The following is a 23,773-nucleotide window of genomic DNA, read 5'->3' as shown; positions in this document are numbered from 1 at the left end:
ATATAAACAAGTGTTTATTGTAAAAACTTTTGATATTATCTTACCTCACTTTAAATACTTTCATTAATGAAGATTCCAAAGTAGCCGCACCAATTTTAAACTAACGTCACCACGAATGTTTCTACTTATAACCATTATTCAGATTATTATCTGGATACGGTGAAATCGACCAGAACATAAGTTACTGTGGTAAGTCAATACACATGCTGAGGTTAACGAGTAGGAGTGAGATTGTACTCGGCGATAACGTGCCTCCAAATGAGAGGGCGTGTCATCATGATTCATTTAAGTAGGGGGGTGGGCCCGCCGGGGACAACAAGTTGAAGAGAAAATAGTACAAAAAGGAAAAGAGAATACGTGTACGTGTCATATGGAGATGCAGGTAGCCACGTGTTGTTGAAGTGGGTTGGGGTCCCGTCTACGCTGTACGGCAATCACCAACTGATGACAGCGACTTGTCATTTATGTTGTTTTATTTATTTTTAGGGTAACCTTTTTACTATTTCCCCCCTCTTCTTTCTTTTCTGGTGAAAAATTATTGTTTTCTACTTTTTGTTAGGCTAGTTGTCAACTTGTAACACTAATCAAACAAGTGTTATTATTGTCGTGCAACTTGTAGTATTATTTTCAAATATAATTAAAAATGACACTCTTCTTGCCATGAGGGCTTCCATGAGGACTCATACATATGAACATTTGTTAAAGTTTTTACCTTTGTCGAATGAAATATGTGTCAATTCATCAATAATAATTAATTAGAGTGAGAACAGCATCTTGTAATTGCTAATATTAGTGTTGAAAGCCAACAATTGTTTGCAATATTGTGATTATAGAACTTAAAAGTGAATTGATCAACCGACGATATTGAACACGGGCGTTAAATTGACATACGCATCTTACGATACTTTGAACATCGAGTAGTAAATGTTGATGATCAAGATATCATTGGATAAGTCTTTTTACACTACTCTATAGAAATTGCGCATGCTTAAAATTAAAACTATAATTAAAATTTCTACAGGCACAACACAAGAGTAACGAGAATATAGAATCTTTCAATAGGAGTGAATCGAACTTTATGCATGTGAAAATAGGCCTGAATCACTAGACTAAATAGTAGTTATTCTTTAATTTTAACAAAAGCCCTAATAAAACCTAAATGGTTGTGAGCCAGGACCTCAGAAAAATGAATGATTTGGCTTAAAAAAGGAAAGTAAAAAGGAAGGAGAGCCTAGAGAGGAATATAAATGGTCAGAGAGAGAAAAGGGACAACAAAGAGAAGATCTCGATAGTATGATCCGCTAAGGCTCGTCATCGATGTTGGCGTGGGGTTTTTGAAGATTCTCCCGACACATTTGGTCGGCACGTGTCGAGTGGTTTGAGGCCTTCACGATCACGATCTTCTAAATCTTATTGATTATTTTTGGCAAGTTCTGGAAAGCACCGTTGCCGACCTGCACTCTTCTTTTGTCGTATTACGTGGCGCTCTATGATTGGCTGATAGACATGGGTCTCGTCTTTTTCTCCTCCACGGTCGTGCGGCGTCGCTGGCTTTTGTTTTTCGGCGCGGCTCGACAAGCCGAATTAGGAGGAGGGTAAGACAAAGAATCGGGCGATGGTAAAATTTTGGGATTGAGGTGTGTTGGAGAAGATTCGCACCATCCAAATAGTGAAAGGATAAACCTAATTTCATACTGAGATCCAGATCAGGGAGTCTGGGTATCTCTTTACCGGAGCAACTCGCCGATCTTGTATTCTGGTATTCGGAGAGCGCGTAGATTTCACCAGCGGAAGCTCGCGATTTTCGTCCAACTGTGAAGGTAATTGGTTTATCGATTTGTTGGTAGGAAGATACGCAACTAAGGTAGAGAGTAGTTCCTAAATTCCCTCTGATGATAATTAGGCATGATGAGGAACCGAAACAAATTCCTTTTTGTTTTTCAGCCCACAAATTGCTCTGACATTGTATACATGATTCTCTATCTCCTCACCTGCAATTAGAATTGAAGATATGTTTGTGAGCATTCGGTTTATTGATCATCATTTATTAGTAACTGCGTTTCCATTGTGATCCGAGACAATTTCATAATTTTGAGAAAAAAATTCTTCCAGGTCAGTTCTTAATTTAAAATCTAGAACGAATTTGTGTGCTTAATTTGGGGGATTCGTTGGATTAAGGAGTTCTTCTTAACTTCTTTAATCTGGTCTCTTTTGGGTAAGTTTCAGACTCCAATCGTGGTGGTGGTGGTGGTAGAGTGGTGTGAGATTGAAGTCTCGCAATGACTTATAAGTGCAATGAATTCAAAATCTTTTACTGGGAATCAACAATTTCCTGTTCTTTTCGCAAAGCATAAACTAAAAAATCCCAGAAAAACTCCACTTTTAAGAATTGAAGAAAATCCGAGGAAAATCTTATTTACAACAACTCTCAGCTCAAAAAGGAAGGTGTTGACAGTAAGTCTTCAATGCAGGTATGGCAGGGAAGAAAGGATTAACGGAGAAGGCGACGGCTTTGCAGAAAGGAAAGCGAGGGCGTGATGCGATTGAGAAGGAAGACACTATGTCAGCTGGAAAATCTAGGTAAGTTCATGTAATTGGTTGTACTTTAGTTTAGTCCTGAAACCCGATGAACTGATTCCAAAGTAAAGGTTATGCTAACTTGTAAATAGATTGACTGGTCAGAATGGTATTAGCGGAAAGCAGGAAGGTTCCTGCCCTGTTGGCAAGGTACCTTTACTAATTAATTAGGTGGTTTTTGTGATTTTGCCAATAATTGAGTTGTCCATATAGTAACTGGGCTATCATAGTAACTTTGTTGTTTATGCAGAAGATGATCCCATCGGCAGATGGATCATCATCCAATTGCCAAATGGAGATGGAAGCAGCAAATAATGGTGGTCACATTGATGGCGCCATAATATCAGCATGCGATCCAAAACAATTCAAACGTGTTGTGAAGGCCCTGTCTAAGGAAAAGATCAATGTAATTGTGGGGATGGGGTTTGGACCTGTTGATTCCTTTAGATGCAGCAAGCTGAACATGCCACTGTGCCGAATGTTGATTGAGAGGTTTGATGTGTTGGAGCAAACAATTAACATACATGGGCGGCACCTATCAATCACGGAGAAAGACTTCAATCGGCTGATGGGACTGAGTTGTCGTGGAATGGAAGTAGATCTTCATTGCTCAGATGTAGATGATGTTGTAGCCAAGTTAAAGACAAAGCTCCATGTGGAAGATGATGATATAAGCGTTGATAGGCTGAGGGATATTGTGTTGTCCTCACCTGATGAGGGGGAAATATTTATAGTGAGTTTTGCACTTTACGCACTCTCCATAATGTTCTGCCCATCCCCAACAGGTCACGTAGATCAACAGCTGCTAATACCTTTGAGGCACCCACAGGATATTAGAAGGAAAAACTGGTCTAGGTTTGCCTATAAGAAGCTGGTGGAGGGAGTGTTGTCTTATCAAAGAAGCAAAGGTTCTCATGTAGCTGGGTGCCTAGTTTTCCTGCAGCTATTCTACCTAAGTGTACTTGGTGAAAGAACCCTGATGATTCCTAGGATAGAAGGTCCTGTGAGGTCATTTGGTCGAAATGAGTGTAATAGGATCTACAAATGGATCGAAGGGCTCGGGGGATTCTATGCAACTGAAGGAATATGGGTTACAAAGAGACATACAACGGTTAGATCGACAACTAATTCAGGTTCTCGGGATTACAGCACCGGGTTGAAAACCAATTTGGTCGATGACGTTTCTGATTTGAAAAGGAACATGGCTGTGGTAAAAGATGGGGTAGAGAGATTGGAATCAATTGCGCGGCAGATGGGTCCAGACGTTGCTTACATGAGGAAGTCTTTGATGGAATTACATTTTTCTGTTTTGGAGAAATTTGGTGAAGGTATGGAGGATTTTGTTAGTGATGTCGAGACGGCTGTCCGCTTACACTTTGAAAAGTCTATATCTGGAACGCCGGTGGGCTGGGAAAATGAGACATCACATCCCGAATGTGTAAGTTAAAGTTTTATATTCGTCCATAGTTAGTGAGCAGATGATATGTAGATATTAAAAAAAAAATTATGTTGTAGGAAGCATTGCTTACTGAATATCACAATGAGATTTTTAATTCTGATAGCATGTAGTGCATGCCTTTTATGTATGTTATTGCAGAATGAAGGGACTGATACCTTACACAGAGACGGACTGCCTAAGACGAACATAGAAGTGCCGCAGGATCATGTGAAACCTACACCTACAGAGTTATGTAGTTTTGGTGGGAGTAAGTTTGGAAGCGTAGCCGATCTATCTCCGGAAGATAAGGATTTGATGGCGTACCTATTTAGCTTAAAGTCCCGCAGAGGCGATATTTTGGGAAGGTAGGTGGAATGTGGAAAGTGTTCAGAAATTAATTTGTATTATATATATGAATTTTTGTTTTACTATCAAGACCTGCGCACTTCCAATATACTAACAATTTATGGTGCATTGCTTGAATTACGATGAGATGATAATATATTGTATGGAATCTTACTTTTATACCATCTCACTGTCTATGTTTTCATATGTTGCAGCAGCAATGAAATTGGAAGATACAGTGGTTTCAGTGTTTCTATCTGGGACCTCAAGTGCCTGTCTGCCAAAAATTGTATCAGCAGTGAGGTAAGTCCTGATGCCTTATATATGTAGCTCTGGTATGTAACAAAACTAGTAATTGTAATCACAGGGCATGCATCGCTGCAAGGGTCATAAGGCACATGCCTAGAGACCCCAATGTTTGTCGGTAGAACCAGCACATATGTTGATAGGTAGATGTAATTTGGTGTATTTAATACTTTGTTAGAGTAAATATTAATTGAATCTCATCCTATAATGTTGATTAATAACCAATTCATTGATTCTATTTTTACATTAGTTTTCCATCTATCTCCATGCCTTTACTGATACTTAAATTAGATTGATATTGTTTCCATTAGCAACCCTAACAACACGTCGTACATGGTGTAGTAGTTCATTGCAGATCTGCAATTACCATTTCATTGTTAGTAATGCAAATATGAATACATGAGATAGTTAAAAATTAACTCAACCTACAAGTAAATGATAAACTAAGTCAAGTTTATTTTTCAGGTACCTGTATTGTTGAGTGATATCGTATTTAGCATATTGACACTGACACGTTATCTGTTCTTATTTTCTGTATTCAAAATGACGCTTTGAATTAAAAATTTAAATACTTGACATGCATACGAGTAACACAACCCTCATTTGATGGGTGGACTCATATGCTGCATTGTGTATGCAGGTTATAAACTTGATGGGAGCGTATTGCTTTGCTAATACTGATGACCTCTGGTTTTTGCCGACTTTTTTCTCCGTATGACGTGTAGTTGGTTAAGTAACACTGAAATATGATTTATTTGCCATACCGCATGATCTTTCAAAATATGAACATGAAACTGTGATGCAGGAGCGTGCACAAGAAGCTGTACCGGAAACTCATGTTGAATCCCACATAGCATCCACCATTGCCTTATGCAATCTACGAAAATTACATGGCCAGCTACATGCTTGTAACAAGGTTGTTACATTTAGATGATATTGTTATTTGTTGTCGATGAATTTAATTTTTGCGTATAACAGTTGGTCCAATACACAGATATTTATTCCCATCAACGATTCCACACTTGAGCATTGGTACCTAGCCGTTCTGAACATTGCAGAAGGTGGATGTGAGATATGGGACAGCATTCCGGACATCTCAGTGCGGCAGCGACGAGAGGAATCTGTTGTGGCCGTGGTATAGATATTTGCACCTATTTCAGTCTAGTATATTGGATTGTAAGCTAGCATAGCTAATGTCTGAATTGTACAGATTGTTCTCCTACAGCGGCTGTTTGCAATGGAATTGCAACATTATCCACTTCTTTCTTCAAAACTGGCCTCCTCTAGTATCATGTATCCTGAAATCAATCCCACGCAGTCAAACCACATGGACTCTGGTATCTTCACAATTCGGAATATGCAGCATTACAGGGACTGCTGGCATGAAGGGGTAAGTGGCTGAAGTATTTAAACATTGTAAAATATTTGGTTTAGGGTTGGCTTGGTTTACGTGTAACAAGACCTTGCATATTTATTTTCGCAGTTCAACTCTGGTGATCAAAGGATTAGGCTTGCACTTGAGATTGTCAATGACAAGTCCAACGAGTGCGCAGACAATGTTCGGGAATCTGTTAAATGTTGGAAGAAGGGATTTTGTTTTGCGCGTGCTGGACCATCTAGAAGTGGAGATGCATCATTTGGAGATAATTGCGACCCCGGTTTAGTCCCGAGCACTATTAAGTTTAAGCCCCGCCTTCCGCGTCGTTCGTAGTTGCCGATGCAGCTACTGATTCCGATCCCGGTTAATAATGTTAGGGATGGGAGAAGGGATTGCGAGAGATGTGAAGGGCTCTAGTATAAGTGTACTTGTGTCAAACCTAATGTGTATTTTCGTTTGTAATTTAAATCCGCATAAATCGGACAATGACTTTGACAATCTGCGCACTATGCACAATGATTTCAAAATGTATGCAGTGTCGTGTTTAAATGTTCAATTTATTTACCGATCAAACACTAAACCCCTGCATCCATGGTTTATAGTGGTATCCTTGGTATTTTCGCCGCTTATGAAATTGCATTAGATAATTTGAATCTTGAATCTTGTAAGAGACCTACCATTCAGTGAAGTTACTGGTACGACGAACATCAGGCACTCAGGCAGTGTCCATTTACTCCATGATCGAAGGGCCGGTTAATGGAAAGAGAAGTGCTTTCCAGAACAAGCCAGATTTCAAACCCATATATGTTTAATTGTTCGTGGCTTGTTCATACCCTCCGTAGCTTTTGCTTGTCACATTGTGACATTGTGCTCATGGCAACGCATATTAGCTGTGGCTGGTCACAGGGTAAACAACCCTCTACTAACACAATATACTGTATATATAAATCTGACAAAGACTGTGACTAAAGAGGCAACAAAAGTAACAAATTAACTGATCTGTAGTTAAATAAGCCCGTAACACAAAAGTATCCCAAGATCGCCCATTTTCCTACTAAGCAAGCTATCTAGGTTAGTAAACATTAGCGCACACCTTGGGCCTCGCGAGCCCCACGTCTGGATTTGGTTTATCGGCACCGTCCGATCCGTCCGGCGTATATATTTAGGAACCCCATCGAAAATTGGTAGGATTTGGAAGTCGTTGGACCGTCCGATGGATCGGTCAACGGTAATATCACTTTAATATCCATGTTTGACCGCATTTTACCGGCCCCTCCACATTAGGGGTTTCGCGAGGCGGCACCTCACATTGTACGGGGAAAAATAGGGAGTTCCACGTGTGCCGTCCGCCCCCTTCCGGGCACGTCGCCCCCCTTAGAGGGGTTTAGGGTGGTTTAGCGTTGACCGAAGAGTCCGATGGATCGGTCAACGGTAATATCACTTTAATATCCATGTTTGATCTCATTTTACCGGCCCATCCGCATTAGGGGTTTCGCGAGGCGGCGCCTCACGTTGTACGGGGAAAAATAGGGAGTTCCACGTGTGCCGTCCGCCCCCTTCCGGCCACGGGGAATATTTCATTAGGTGCGTGTAGGGTGGTCCCTTTAATGAAATATTCATTACCAAAAAAATGGTTGTAACCAAAAATCACTTCTTCGGTCTCGTTGCCTATTAACTAACTTAATCAGTCTCTAAAATACATTTTATGCAAAGTGTATAAGTCGGTGTCGTAATGTGTTTTGTTATTTTTGCGCCTTTTACCGCCATGAAGCCATATCGTTAGAATTTAATGCGATTCCACTGATCCACTTCTGCTATTTTACCTTGAAATTCTCTTCTACCAGTTGGCTATTTTGGCCTTTCATTCCCCGCTACCACCAGTTATATGACTTGTCCCTCAATCACTCAATGAATGACATAAAGCCTAATAACTACCGGTTATATGACTTGTCCCTCAATCACTCAAATAATTGAAGCTATATAAATCATACACAAGAGTAACTACCACTCCATCAACCCAATAGTAACTACTACATGTCAGTGACTATAATTCTATAAGCTTGTGTAGCTTGATCATATGAGTAACATTAATTTGTTTTTAATGTAAGTCAATAAAATGAAACACAACTAAATATGAAACAATACAAACCACGCCCATTTGTAGACAATACAATTGCAAAGGGAAATAAGGGAACACCTGCCACGCATTCACCAACATTAAGGAAAAACATAAGAGCCAGAAACATGCATGTAAAACAGAAGACCAGGTGGGAATGAAGTGCGGGAATTAAACTACAGAAGCTAACTCAAAGTTAAGGACAAGGGCAACGAGCATGGATGAAATAACATAGTGGCTTTTGTAGGCATAACAGCTGAGGCATGAACTGTATGGGAGATCGATCAGCCGGTACGGGAACAGGTTGGGCAGGTCTTCTCGTCGTGGTACTTGTAGGAAGTGCTGAGGCAATGGTAGTAGTAGTTGGCGTCGTGAGCATATCAGGTCAGACAAACCTCCTTCTTATGCTCCATGATTATAAAAAAGGGCGGTAAGGTGACTGCGATGGCAGTGTACTAGACGAGTGGTAGTAGTTAGTCTGAGAGAATGGCGGGAAACTTTGATCCAGATTAAATTATGGGTTTTGCAGATTATAGACCCATACGTGGAAGGTGGTGATTGGTTCGGACTTGAAATTTTAATTAAAACTAGTTTTATTGATTGACGTTTGGTATTATTTTGGCTTCTACCAAGGTCACGGGTAAATAGTATTACCTTAATATTGTCGTTTCCTACAATGGTTTTGGTATATATATACCATTGCCTGTGTTTGGGCATTTGTCCATCACTTATTTGAAATAGCATCGGCCTCGTTCATATCCAAAAAGCTGTTGGAGTCGTGACAACGAGTGTTGATATATCCTGTAAGCATGTTTGATTTTCCTTACCTCAAATTACGTTATAATCATCAATTAGACGATTTGCAGTTGGTAGTTGTTAGGATCTTTATTGCATCCCTGTGAATTATTGTTAACTAAGTATGAGTCGTGGCTCTCTCATTCTTTCAGTGTTTAATATTTCCAGTGTTGGTTGGTTGTCGTATTCCTATTGCCCCTGATTTTCTTTAGGGCCCAAACGTGTTGTTGGTGGGCTGCAATTTGCTCTTGAGACCCATTCTAATATTGTAATTAGAAGGTCCGGTTCAGGATTACTGTACTAGTTTTCATTTTCTAAGTGTCGGCCCACATAAAAATTAAGTCATCTACATAATTATGTAACGACCATTTCTATGTTTGTTTATGTTATAGGTAATGGGAAAGTACTATGCAGTTTGGGTTGGACATGAACCAGGTGTGTATACTTCATGGAATGATTGTAGGGCTCAGATTGATGATTATCCACGTCCTTCTTTCTGTTTGTTCCACAGTTTAGAAGAAGCACTAGATGGGATCTTGAAGCCCTGCCCTCATTCACCTTGGGTGAACCCACCCAAGTGGCCGTTTGCTATTCCATCTGAAACAAATCCATCGTTTCGTAAGAGAATGGATGGTGTTTATAATAACGACTCCACTACAGTATGTTCCTCCTCAGGGGTGAAAGCCACTATTTCAACCGGTAACGGTAACAAGGTTGTGATTGAGGGTACCGTTGATGATGTTTCAAAACTTATGAAGGACATGAAATTGTAGTAAATCCAAATCTAAATCCATATTAATATGTATGCTCATGTTATGCTGTTATGGATAGTAAACGTTGTAGTAGTTATTTCTGTGGTTGTACTTTAACATTCAAGTTTGTAAGTGTCAATTGGGCGTTATTTTACAGAGTTATATATGTCCGAATAAAAATATATGTCCGAATAAAACTTTTATTATGAAATAAAATCAGAGTTATTTTACAATACAGCGGATTTAGAAATACTGCAATTTGGCGAACCACATTAGTCTCTCATTTATTGTCTTGAACAACGAAGCAAAATGTACCAAGAACTATATATATTTGGTCACACGATATAGATATACATATCATCATCAATATATTCAATCAATTGTGTGAATTTTCATTGAAACTAGCAATTAATCACAAAGTCACATGTTAGGGTTCACGTTTATCTAAAACATTGATAAGCCTCAGCATATCGAGTAATATATGTAGAATATGAGCTAACCTATTCAAATCGTGGTCTAATACTTATAAGAAGAAGTATTCTATATTTAAAAGTATGTACTTTAGCATCATTGGTTTCTAAAGATAAGTATTAAAAGAAAATTGAATTAATCATAAGTTAATATAACCTTACAGTACTAAATAGTAAATACTAAATTTCAGGGTATTATATTACCAATGTCATCCACTTGGGTTATTCAAAATCTACCCCGAAAGTTAATTTTTTACTAATATGGTAAGTAGATGAGGGTTAAAATTTTTTACTAATATTATTCATCCGATCAATCCGATGGCCTTCTTGGAGGGACTGCCTTTGGCTAAGCTGGAGGTCACCAAACTACTATTCGGCGCCTTGGGGTTGGGAAATCTACCGTATAAAGGTATGTACTTTAGCATAAGTTAATATGCTAAGCTGGAGGGACTGCCTTTGGCTAAGCTGGAGGTCACCAAACTACTATTCGGCGCCTTGGGGTTGGGAAATCTACCGTATAAAAATATGTACTTTAGCATCATTGGTTTCTAAAGATAAATATTAAAAGAAAAATTGAATTAATCATAAGTTAATATAACCTTACAGTACTAAATAGTAAATACTAAATTTCAGGGTATTATATTACCAATATCATCCACTTGGGTTATTCAAAATCTAGCCCGAAAGTTAATTTTTTACTAATATGGTAAGTAGATGAGGGTTACAAATTTTTACTAATATTATTCATCCGATCAATCCGATGGCCTTCTTGGAGGGACTGCCTTTGGCTAAGCTGGAGGTCACCAAACTACTATTCGGCGCCTTGGGGTTGGGAAATCTACCGTATAAAGGTGAACCACATCGTACATGTAATTGAGTAACAATTCAGAGCGAGGTACATAACGTGGTTAGTTACCATTGGTCCGGACTCCAAACATTAATTAAAAGAAGCTAATTCTTAAAAAACAAAAACTGAAACTCAGTGAAGGACGTTGGGTACGAGCCCGGGCACCACACGAAGTTTTATTATTAATCCCTTTTGCTGTTAAATCATCTTTCGCCTGCTGTTTGGGTTGTGTTTCTGGTGTTTCCTTGTCAAGGGCATCTCTGCATGAACGGAGAAAGTATACAAAAAATGGTGACTGAGTGAGGTACGTGAGGATGTACTACTAATAGTCATCTAAGCTTGTTAAGTTACTGAGTTCTGTATTACAGTAAGAAGAGATTCGGAGCTGTATTATTTGGTCGACATCTCACTGATTCTACAATCCTTGTCTGCATATGAAAGCAGGTTTTGAAAAATAAAAAAGGTGAGCAAATCAGATATATTGTTCGCAGGCAGGCATACGTCGCCGCATGCAATGCGTCTGTGATGATGTCTACATTGAATAGTTTTTGGAATATAGGAATCTTATACTGTTCTGGGTTTATCTCTGTGAGGTGTGAGTGCATATGTAGGGTTTGAATCTGCCATGGTCTGGCGGGTAGAGGTGCAATGTTAATGCTCTTGAGCTGTTAGCATACATGTCCTCCTTACTCCTGTGACCTTATTTTAAGGTCGTGTCTAGTTTGGGGTTGATCCATAATCGGTTAGAATTATTTTGTAGTTTTCTAACTCTCCTTTGATAAGAGAAAACCGGTTTAGAGACTGATAGGGCGTGACTCCATCGTTCCATAAACGAGATTCAGTAACTTTAAGGTCATGAATAAAATATATATGAAGCGTTCATCAACCGGCCTTTCATTGCTGGATTTATAAGGATTGAATCTCATTTGATTAGGGAGCATCGGGGTATTGGTTAATGAATCAATGGTGAATCTGTATACTTGTGTGTTATACTTGTTGTACGTGGCTACCCTGTATTTGCATGAATATATATGGTATTTTAGACATAAATGTGGGTGATTGAATAGTGGTTATGGTATAATATATCGCTTCGTTTCAAATATTGTGTTATTTGGGAATGCAGATGGCGGTGACTTCAAGCTCCTTGGGTGAAGATGATGAACATCAAAGTGTTCATAGCAAAAAATTAAGGTAATTTTATTGAGTTGTTAAATATATATGTGTATTATGTAAATACGCGTCACCTAAGAAGGGTGGGCTGGAGATTGGGCCGGTTCCGGAAGCAGTGGTTAGTGTCACAAGTAACCATTCAGATTGTGGACATAAGTCGGGCCTATTATAGGGTTAGTATCAGAGTTATGGAAGGATGAATTATTTAGGGTTAACCGTAGATTGGGTAATTAAATGTAATATAGTTAACCAAAACCAACATACTGTACTCACATGGCTCCTACTTGAGAGCATAAATTTTATTTGTTGGAGGCCGATGGTCGATTTTTTAGTGTGGGAGTGTTAAAAGTGAAATATAGGCTGCTAACAACTTATAAAGTGAAGGGCAATGCTATTAAGCACTTTCATTGCAGGTAAAAGTAATATATGTTGTGCCAAAGGTGTTGTAACGTAATCTAACTCCTATTTTATTGATATGCAGGACATCAGGATCATATGCTAGCGACTGCAGCAAAGGGGTGAGTTTAAAAAACACATTACTGGTATGAGTGATAGTAGTGTCCATTTAATATGACCGTAGTAAATCGAAAATCTAAGTTACAGTGTGTATCTTGCAGTCTGAAAATGGGAATTTGAAGACAAGGTGCAACCCGACGGAGTTCTGTGACGTCGTCTCGAATCTATCGCGTTCCAAGGTCGATGCGGTGTACGAAACAGGACTTGGCTATTTGCTAGAACTCAAAGTAGACTTCCTTCATCAACCAATGTGGAGTTACGTGGTTAAGTCAATAGACCTGAAGAACAGAAGTGTAACCATATGTGGGGTGGAATGTGACTTCAATGCAAAAGAATTTACCAGGGTTATGGGCGTGCGCGATGGGGGACGTGAGGTCACCCGCTCAGAGAAGTGGGGAAAACCAGAGGAGGGTATGTTGAGAATATTTGGGGTGGGTGAAGATGTTCTTAGGAGGGGCCATCTTATTGACATAATTCGAAACGGGGACACTGCGGACAATGTTTTCCAGATTGCCTATGCGTTGTACGCTTTGTCGGCTATTCTATGTCCAGGCGTAGATGAAGAAGTTGACATAACTCTTGTTGATTCATTGATAAGGTCAGAGATTATTGCAGAAAGAGACTGGGCATCATACGCCGTACGTCATCTTATTGAAGGAGTTGAGAGGCAGAGGTCCGGAGAGACAGATTATGTTGCAGGTAGCATGGTGTTTTTACAGCTAATGTACTTAGACATTGTTGGACAGACGTTTGGAATTGTGGACAGATACTTGGTCCCCATTCAGGCATGGGGAGTGGCGGATGCGGAGGAGGTGTTAAAAGAGATTAGACAGCGAGGAGGGTTCAATGTTCCATTGCTACTCCTAAATGGAATGAATCGTAGAAAGACACTTGCTGAATTTGATAACCGTGATGGAACATTTGGGATAGGGATACACCGTGCGGTTCACGAGGACATATATGAGACTAAGGCAGAAGTCACGGTCTTAGCAAGTAGAGTATCTGAAATTGCAGACTTGTTTCAGGAGTATGCACCAGACTATCGTGACCTGAAGCGTATTGTGAAGTATATTGAGCATAAAATCAATAGCGCAAAGGACGAGTGTGTAGCTCGAGTACTTGAGTCAAGCGGCATGTTACGCAAATGTGAAGGCACGGGAGTAGGAGGGGCGCAAGGGAGTAAAGCAAATCAAGCAGACCCACTCGTGTCAAAAGAAGTTATCAGCTCCGGCCTTGCTTTTGGGCGAGGAGCCGGACAAAGGAAGGCGGTATCTCAAATACAATTACGGAGTCAGATGATACTGGCTGAAAAACCTCCGGCTGCAAGACAATTAGCTGTAAGTGTTCCTTCATTGCTAGTGGACTTTCTGGACTACTCATTTGCATGAAACTTTTTGCCTTATGTCATGCCACCATAAATAAGCCAGTTAAATGTAATATAGATTGATAGGGGCTTCTGATTTGTTATACAAAACAAAAATTATCTTAATGATTGTGTATTCAGTCTCTATGGTACATAAAATGTTAACTATTTAGTTACAAAACAGATGCTTGAGGAGATAGGATTGTCCACGCCAAAGAAGGATGCACAAGCAATTTCTGAGACTTCAAGCAGTCCGGGAGGGAACCAACAACATGAAAACCTGGCAGCAGGAATGGATAAGAGTAGAAGGAAAAATGTAGAAATTGTTCCAAGATCACATAGGAGGATCATGTACAATAAATCCATTCACCTGCAGAACCAACAAAATAAAACAGTATGCGTAAGGAGATTTACGGCCGGTCCATTTCACCTGATGAGACCCATCCAGCAATCGGATGTCCGATTGATTAATTATGTGTTCATGGGGGGGAAAGAAACTTCTGCAAGAGAGAATGCGTAAGGCAGATGTTGTTTTTACTATATTAGTTAAATTTAATAGCGATACACACTACTTAAGTAGGAGATAACTGTGCTCGTGCAGGACCCTAGTGGCCGAATGCGGGGATGGGAGGGAAAGATTGGTGAGGAGCGCACTGAAAACTTTAGGACCGAATTCGGAAGTTTTGAATGAGGTACTTTACCTTGTCAGAGTTTATGTTTACTAGCTACTTGTTTAAATGATTAAATGGATGTACACTACATATGATAAATATACAATGTGCGTCTCATCGCAGGTAATCAATTTCATATGCGACTTCCTGTCCAGGGACAACCCAAACGCTTGGTACCTGCCAACTTATTTTGCGGTATGGTGTCGTAGATCACCCTAAACTTATGTATAATTTTTTATACCGATACATTATCAAATTGCGCATATAAATGATGGCCAACCATTCCTATTGTGTTGTGAGCAGACGGCTGCAAACACCAACAGGGCAGACGGTGTTTCATATGACAGTTTCAAAGCATATACAAGGGACGTTTGCAACATGTACCGTTTTGAAGGCCGCCTTGACACCTGCGAAATGGTAAAAGTTATACCTGGTTAAACAATAGTCCACCAGGTCATGAATTTCCGGTTCGTAGAATTTATATTATTTTAAAAAATTTGCCATTTAATGATTCCAGATATTCATTCCCGTACACCTAGAGTCGGGACATTGGTGGCTTATTGTGGTACACATAAGGAGGCGTGTTGCTGAACTTTGGGACAGTGCTGCGGGGTTTACAGGTTCGGCAACAGCAAGAAGGATGGCTCGCAATACGGTGCGTTCAAGTCCCATGTAGTCACACTAGTAATTAATAAGATTTAGGATAGTTCCTAATGGTGGCTTCATATGATGATATCTTTGTTATGAATCATGCAGCTGCGATTCTTGCGGGACGTTATATTTGTCGAGCCACTTAGTGGAACCCAACACCCACACGATTTTCCAGAATATGAGATCGTAGAACCGCTTAATGTTCCTTCACAGGCAGGACCGCATGAATGTGGGATATATACAATCCAACACATGCAGCACTATGGTGAAGTTTGGTGGGAAGAGGTAAGAGTTGGATAAGTTGGTATAAGTTGTGGTCATTATATACACAAGTTGTGGGTAATTTATGAAGTACAGTTGTCCGGAAATTGTTCTAATATTATGTTGTTGTAAATTTCAGTATGATGGAGATGAACAAAGGTCATCAATACTCTTGCAGTGTATGAAGTATCCCGCAAATGATTCTCATCAATTCATTCAACGTAACGCAGACGATTTGCACTTTGGTAGGATCCCACCCGAAATAGAGGAACCTATAGCTGATAATCCAGCTGAGAGTGATGGAAATTCATCAGACATAGTGGAGCTTCTTGGAGTGACAGGGTATAATCCCATTGTAAATCTCTCAGGTTCACCTGAAGGTGCTGTAGGGAATGCAATGCGCCAGTCAGAGGGTCCAGTAGCGGTAGATGTGCGCGAGGACCGCTACGACAACGCCTTTGAGTGTTCAAGCGGCACATCTGCCTGATTGTGAGGCCTAACGATTTTTTGTCATTCTGATTGCTAAGTCATAACATGAGAAACTTGGCTTCAAATTAGGGATGGATTTTTTGCTAGAATCACTGCAAATTAGGGAGAGAAACATGAGCACCAAGTGTTGTGACCGTTGTCATTGCAAGAGGGTATACACGACGGTGTATACCACTTGCCGCAATACTATTTGCTCATGTTAGGCTAAACTGTGATGAAATTAGTTTATGTATTGCAAAATATTAAAATATTCTGAATTAAGGACCAAAGCTTTTCAGTACAATCTATAAAGGACTTACCCAAAAGGGCCGAGTCTGTCAATTATCTCTTCATAGTCAGTCGCATAAGTTGCCATGTTAGACCTTATTTGGGGTTCTGGCTACTATTTTGGTTCCTTGCTACAGAACAAAACTAACGTGTCACAAAATAAATACAGCCTTCTTCCTCACAAAATGTGATCTTGTGTATCACACCCTAAACGTGTATCACATCCTAAACGTAAAAGAAAAAAATAAAATAAAACCTCAACTATACAGATTGACATTTTTCTCGTTCCATCCGTACTTTGAAATAACCCAGTTATACGAAATTAACACAGATAACGATGCTGAATATGATGTTGTCTATGAAACTGATTATGATGTTCTCTATGAAACTACAAACAGAACAATGTACATTTGATACTGGGTTTAAAGGTCATGTAAGAGAAAGGCCACATTATTTTATTTCAAGCAATTTAATTTTGCCCAAATTTTTTTCTGTTGGCTGTTAGATAAACAGATTAACATTTTAAGAAACTTCAGGCCCAAACTTCATATCCAACGTACCTACAATTTTTCCTTAACACAACCAGGTACTGCTAATTCATACTACACCCTAAATCTACCTATTCCATAAGCTCCATTCATAGTCAAACATGTATATAATTGATGGAACTGGTAATGACGATACGTGCTTCCAACGTGCAAATTGACAGTTCTGGGAAACAGACAGTAGCAACAAAGTGGACATTGGTCACAATAATGAAGGACTATCATTCTATCAGATCGTCCTATAATTGGTTACAAAATAGTAATGTTTTAGCATAGGTTACCCTAACAAAATACACATTCACATGATATAGCAAAAATTGGTTCAGACACTAACTAGATAACAGAATAACTGAAGAATGACCCTAAATATCAGTGTGAATGTGGTGACCTGTTTCCAGTACTTGGGAGGCCGGGCATATCACTGTTCACCGTGTTCAACCTACTAAGCAATTGGATCCCCAGACCCGGAAACTTGGGAGTTCAAATCAGGAAGAAAATTAATTTCAGGTCGATAACCATCAAAGTCCTGAATATGGGCAGGTGGCCTTGCAGTGGCTACCGTGGGAGGGCGAACATTACATCTCAAAGACATAGACCTCTGTATTCCAAATGAATTCTCAAACAATGGAATATCTGCCATGTGTTGATCAACATTCTCATTCTGCTTATCCTTAAGTGAAGGACATCTTTGTTTATTGTGACCGGTCTGATGGCAGGCAGAACATCTACGACCGGACTCCTCCTTGTCTCCTTTATCGTTGTTCCGGTGTGTGCCTTTCATTTGGGCAACAACGGGATCCCTCACAACGTTCTCGTTGTCTTCAACAATCAGTCTTGGTTTTTTAGGAAACCTAAACTGTATTGATTCTTCTTCAAGCTTAGTTAAAATTGCCATCCCCTTCTCAAACCCCTCATGCGTATTGGCAAAGTTTAAACAAGCTCTCTTTGCAGCTTGTGCTAGAGTTAAGAACCTTGATGGCTTAAACCCATTGCCTTGGTCTTCATAACATGTCTTGTCCAGTGGTCTCCTCCCACTGGATTTCTTCCACCTCTCACAAATCAGTGATTTTGGATATTCTCGGACCCCTTCCGATTTCAGGACGCAAAATATGTGTGCACACGGTATGCCATCAGATTCGTAAAGCTGACATGAGCACGAGTATGACTCTTCCACATTATTCGCAGCATTGCATGCAATGTATTGCACAGCCCATCGCCTACTTCGTTTGCTGTATTGAGTGACATACACCATCAGATTTTGTGAATCCCAGTCAGGAATTCTGCAATCAATAATAAAACTTTTCTCAAAATCCATCTGAGTTCGGATAACAAGATAAATGTCGTCTGTGAAGGTCTTGAATACAAATTCCTCCATATCAGTCAAATGAGTGGCATATTCTCTGATGTGGTTTTTGGACTTGAAATTATCATACATGACCCTGTCCCTCAAACGGCCAACACATCTTTGATACCTTGGTATGAAGTCAACCAATGTTGTGAATTTGCTGAGAATTATTTTGCACGTATGGTTCATGCCCTCACAACGTTGGGTTGTGCAAATCCCAGCGTACCAATTACCCCTGCAATTTCAACAGTATGGTTTTCAGCTAATGGTACTGACATTATTAAGATGGACTGTCCACACAATACACACCAATTTCAAAATAACCAAAAATTAATGATTCATTCACTAGCACATAACTCAATTACCCCTATGTTTGTAACCAACAATATGGGTGATTATGTGCCAGTTCAAACTTTAAATTTATCCATGCCAAACTATGAATGAAAGCACGAATGTTAATAATACCTGCAGAATGCCTCTGCCCATTTCTTCCGCTTCTCGTATAATGAATCCAGCCACGAGTTGTTCTCCAACTTATGTTTCCTTACCATATTGTCCCACTCACTCTGCCATTCATCGATACTGTAAGAGGTGTATATCAACTTCCCTAGAGTTTTTTGCACTTCGGTTTCCTTTATATTTTGCCCCACATTTCTGCCTATGTGCCACGCACAAAGCCTGTGCTTTGTTCCAGGCATGTGCTTATCAATAGCATTTTGCATAGACTCGCAACCATCAGTGACCACTGATTTTGGCTTCACGTTATTCATGCATTCCAAAAACTTCCCAAGCACCCAATCATACATGGCCTTCTTTTCGTTACACACCAAAGCACAAGCAAACACCACTGTCGCTCGGTGATTGTTCGCACCGACAAACAATACAAGCGGCATGCCATATACATTAGTTTTGTAAGTGGCATCTATTACCACAACATCACCGTACAATTGATAATCAAGTAGTGAATGGGTGTCCCTCCAGAAAAGTCCGGCTAATCTCTTTTTTGAATCTCGGATGTATCTACAGAAAAATCTCTCCTCCTCACTTCCTCTTATTCGCAACCAGTTCATGGCAGCTTCAGCGTCTCCAAACACCGTCTTGGTTATACGCAGCTCCGCCAACTTGTTGTACAGGTCCTTCAACATAAAGCCAACAAATTCTCTGCCCCCTGCTTGTTGAACTAGATAATTAAATGCTGCACTTGTGTTAACATTAGCATCCCCTAGTGCTTCCACTTCCAATATGTCTTGCATTGTCACCTTGCGGTTCGATCGTAGGAAATGCTTCTCGAATATATCAGCCAGGTTGTGGTTGTGTGTGGTGACGAATCTTGTCACCTGGTACTTTCCCTTCTCCCTCAGCAGCTTAATGGCCATAAATGCTTTACAATTGGTCCTGCTGTATTTTCGGTCCCTTCCAACAGTCTTCTTCGCCTTAACAAGTCGGGGGCCTCGGTTTTTATCATTCTCGTCACCCTCACTGCCCTCTTCTTCACATGCGTCAGCATCTTCTCCATAAACATCGTCCCTCTTACCCTTAATTTTTCGGACACATGTCCCTTGTTTTGAGCACGCCCATGCCCTCCTCGTTATCGTCTCAACACCGTCATACACCTTACTGTCCAGTTTCCACCTCTTCTTGCTGAAACCCACCATGAAAGCGTAATAGGAGTAGAACTTCTCTGCCTCGTCAACACTCTCGAAAAGGATGTTGTCGAAGTCTTTAATACATAGAGCCCCCAAATCCTTATTCTTCAACATCGAAAACCAGTCGGACTCGTCTGTAAGATCTGGACAAAAATCTTCAATACGATACCCACTTCCACAACCATCACCTGTTCCATTTTCTTTGTCCCCTCCGCCTTTAGGCCCCACTGTTTGTTCTCCCATTCCAGTATAGCCGCCTTCAGTATCCAACAATTCAGCCACTCTGCTGTTTTTCTGCTCTTCCGCCTCAGTGACATCGACATTAGAATTCGCGGACCGCTTATGGAATTTCTTCTCGGAAAATCGAAGACCGCCGTCGCGGTCAGCCTTTTCAACCATTTCAACACTCATCTCCTCGGTCATGCTGACAATGCCAACCTGATTTACAATAATCTAATTCAGAACAACACTATATCAACATACTCAAGCAAATACATTCTGATATCACTAGTTATAGATTGATTAACACTGACATTAACGACTTTACGTTAACAAAATCAGACAATTTCATTGATTCATAGTTGCTTACCGTTCACTGAGGTTTCCACAAGATTGGTGAGATGATTAACAATTCAACATTTCTACAGCGATGGGAGGGTGAACATATTCGACCACATTTCCTCAACTTGGGGTACCTTGGACGGCGGGGGCAGCTCTTTGAAGATGAACGAGATGGCAACCAATCCAGATCTGAATCTAACAATTTTTTAACCTCAATTTTAATCTTTTTGTTGACTTGTGAATCTTCCCCTGCACACTTCTATTACCCTTTTACTCTAATACGAATACAGAATTACCAAATTGAGTCGGCTAGATCGAGCCGCGTCGGAAAATTAAAGCCGTGACTATGCACCAATCACGGACGGCCACGTAATAAGACATAATAGAAGTGTAGCTGGATAACGGTGCATTCCAGCCGTTTCCATTATTTTTTACATCATATTGTAGGAAATTAGGAACATTACTTACTATAATGTTCAAAACTTACTCACATCTGGGTATGAAAACAATTGAACATGCAACTGGAAAGTGTAAAACCAAAGGCAACATTAGGAGGAAATGAAATTTTCTTATAGAAATTATTCCGTAGAAATAGAGTTACAAAGATTTTGAAATTGAACGAATCAATAGATGATAAAAGAACATATAAAAAACTCCATAATTTCAAAATTTGAGATGCCGCTTTCTAAAATCTGCCTACAAAAAGCACCTAATCTATTGAGATGATGCAGAATTTTGCGAATGAGCTTCAATGCCAAGACCCTAATTCTCATGCCGCGGACACCGGTTTTGTTGTTTGATGAACAACCTTTCCTCCGTTCTGATAAGGCCTTTCTGCATAGCGTCCGCCATTACCCCTGGCTTGGCCTGAATATTGACCCGATTCACCACGTAAATCGTTTCTTCCATAGCCACGGCCTCCACCATAGCTTCCCCGGCCTCCGCCTCCGCTATAGTTCTCGCGGCCATAGTTCTCTCGACCATAGTTCTCACGACTCCTAAAGTTGTCATTTCGATACCCACCTTTTCCATAAGCAAACTTTCCTCTATCATTGTTTGCTGCAGTGACAAGATTATGAAAATAAAACAGCATGTCAGCTAAGTGTGATCGACTACAAGGAACCACGTAATCCAAAAATCAAAAATACTCCAACTTGCCTCGTCTTTCTTCGATAGATAACAAACGAGAGCCAAATTCAATAGGAGATGCCTGATGCAAACAAATTAACACCTGGTGTTAAATTCCTCTCTATATACAAACTAGCAAATATTAATAAACACATTGTCAACCATTGCAAGCACAACACATTCCTCTTAACAATTTCATCAATAGGAATCAAAACCTTAAGTTGTACCTTTATTGCACTCTGCATGGAACTAGCAGATTCAAATTCCACGAATCCAAAGCATGTTCCCTGTACCTGTATAAGAGTGTAAAAAAATCTGGTAAACAAATCAAACTGAAGGGTCATTTCAGACGATTTGAAAACAGATAATTAAATCATACTTTATTGCTTCTGACTTGAATTCCATCACGTTTGATCGATCCAAACTGCTTGAAAAGCTTATCCAGGTCTTCAACAGTTGCACTCATAGGCAAATTTGCAACAAAAATGGCATGAGCTTTAACTGCAAGATAAAAGCAAATATCATATCACTTATTGAACAACTCATGTATATCAATATGTTTCTCTTGGGGAAAGGCAGATATGAGCTTGGAACCTCTTTTGTCACAGAAGAAAGAAATAGCATTGGACCAATCAATAAAAACAGAGATGCTTCAATCATATCAAAATACCAACCTGCAGGAACAGTGTTCTTCTCCACAGAAGTCGCAGTACTATTGTTTCGGGTTAAAGCTTCAGGTGCTACAGGTGCAGGGACAGGTGCACGTGGCCGCTCAACAGGTTTAGGTGGGGGTGCCCTCACATTGAAGGGAGCCTTATTCACACTCAAAGCATTCACCTGAAGAATCATGCAATCATCAGATATTAGATTAAAATTGGTGAATTGCAAGTTTGCAACTACAATAGAGCCAAAACAATGACTTACAACTGATGCAAAAGTCTTCTTCGGAGCATCCTTCTGGATGTTGGAAGATGCTGCATCATTGACATGGTTAGGAGTACTCTGTCTTGCATCAACCCCCTTTTCAACAACAACATTTTTCTCAGCAACAACACTTTTTTCAGAAATAACATTTTTCTCAGACTCCTCAAAATTCTTCAAGACATGATTAACTTCATTTCCATTGGCAGCATCAACCTCCACATAAGTTGTTTGACTGGGAATAGGCTCGTCAGCAACAGCACATAACTCTGCAATAACAATGCATAATAACATTAATAATGCCAACAAACCGACAATCCACCCACTCAAACGAACAAAAAATGGAAAATTTATGTACCATCATTTTGGTTTAGAGGAACATTTGGAGTTTCTTCTGCAACATAACCAGGATTGTACTCATTGTAGTTATTTGCATCATCATCATCTTCTTCAATCATAAACTTAAACATATCGTTTAAGACAAAATATCCTCCTGTCTCTTGCGTGGCTAAGAAGAAAGTTTGAGTAAACATTCTCTTCACTTTGTCACTTCCAACTATATTCCCAGTCACTAAAACAATTACTCCATTGGCCAATGAAAACTGAGAATCTACCGTCAATATATGAATACGCTGGCAGTCCAACGCTAATATCTTCTCATTGATGGCCTGCATCCAAACAAACATCCAATTAACACAACCACACACTCAAAATTGAAACAATACCGTCCAACTACAACTTGTCACTTAGCAACCACTTCAGGCTTGTAAAAAACAATGTATTCAGTAACTAATAATATCCAATGTCCCTGTTCTACGATATTTTACTCCGAATTTTGCATGAATAAAGTTTCAGTGTCCTAAACTTGCGACAGGCTTTATGACATTCATGTCCACAATACTTACTTGTACAGTTTCAACTGTTGTCATTGTGTCATCGGCCTCAGGCCGGCTCAAAAGACTGTCTTTGGAGTAAAATTTGTAGACCTCACGAGGGCTTTCTTTAAGTATTGTGTAATACTGAGTAACAAACGCAGTGCCCACCATCTCTGCGCTTGGGATAGGCGGATCCTCTGTCTGATTGGCCATCTCTGGAACACCACAAAACCAAATTAACCATGAAAACCAATAACAACAATGAACATGAACATGCACAACAAACATCAATTAAATCCAATATGCTCATTGGTCTCAAACCTACATCTACAAAGAACAA

General features: G+C 39.9%; 3 protein-coding genes across 5 annotated transcripts; 1 reads left to right on the top strand and 2 right to left on the bottom strand.

Moving 5' to 3' along the window:
• Nucleotides 1-1,635: 1,635 nt before the first annotated feature.
• Nucleotides 1,636-6,609, top strand: LOC126790705 (uncharacterized). Of its 3 annotated transcripts, none has more exons than XM_050517048.1 (11): nucleotides 1,636-1,820; nucleotides 2,472-2,580; nucleotides 2,670-2,727; nucleotides 2,828-4,015; nucleotides 4,175-4,380; nucleotides 4,579-4,663; nucleotides 5,307-5,378; nucleotides 5,472-5,582; nucleotides 5,661-5,801; nucleotides 5,877-6,056; nucleotides 6,150-6,609. In XM_050517048.1, exons 2-11 carry the CDS (start codon nucleotides 2,474-2,476, stop codon nucleotides 6,375-6,377), a joined length of 2,376 nt encoding a protein of 791 aa, XP_050373005.1. In that variant the 5' UTR covers nucleotides 1,636-1,820; nucleotides 2,472-2,473; the 3' UTR covers nucleotides 6,378-6,609. The 3 variants fall into 3 exon arrangements, with proteins under 3 accessions (XP_050373005.1, XP_050373003.1, XP_050373006.1); XM_050517046.1 differs by having other exon boundaries at nucleotides 4,576-4,663; XM_050517049.1 differs by lacking the exon at nucleotides 1,636-1,820 and having other exon boundaries at nucleotides 2,502-2,580; nucleotides 2,683-2,727; nucleotides 4,576-4,663.
• Nucleotides 6,610-17,399: 10,790 nt separating this feature from the next.
• Nucleotides 17,400-20,371, bottom strand: LOC126792445 (protein FAR1-RELATED SEQUENCE 5-like). The gene is made up of 2 exons (XM_050518859.1): nucleotides 18,768-20,371; nucleotides 17,400-18,537 (listed from the first exon to the last, which is right to left on the bottom strand). Exons 1-2 carry the CDS (start codon nucleotides 20,369-20,371, stop codon nucleotides 17,400-17,402), a joined length of 2,742 nt encoding a protein of 913 aa, XP_050374816.1.
• Nucleotides 20,372-21,179: 808 nt separating this feature from the next.
• On the bottom strand, nucleotides 21,180-23,646 carry LOC126791444 (nuclear transport factor 2-like). Its single transcript, XM_050517899.1, has 8 exons — nucleotides 23,464-23,646; nucleotides 22,917-23,226; nucleotides 22,562-22,827; nucleotides 22,312-22,474; nucleotides 22,017-22,138; nucleotides 21,865-21,930; nucleotides 21,668-21,719; nucleotides 21,180-21,568 (listed from the first exon to the last, which is right to left on the bottom strand). The coding sequence occupies exons 1-8, from the start codon at nucleotides 23,644-23,646 to the stop codon at nucleotides 21,279-21,281; spliced, it is 1,452 nt and encodes a 483-aa protein (XP_050373856.1). The 3' UTR covers nucleotides 21,180-21,278.
• Nucleotides 23,647-23,773: the final 127 nt, after the last annotated feature.

Source organism: Argentina anserina, chromosome 4 (assembly GCF_933775445.1).
Source record: "Argentina anserina chromosome 4, drPotAnse1.1, whole genome shotgun sequence".
NCBI classification, from domain to species: domain Eukaryota; kingdom Viridiplantae; phylum Streptophyta; class Magnoliopsida; order Rosales; family Rosaceae; genus Argentina; species Argentina anserina.
Note: the sequence above shows the minus strand (reverse complement) of the source record. Positions and strands in the feature narration are given on the sequence as shown.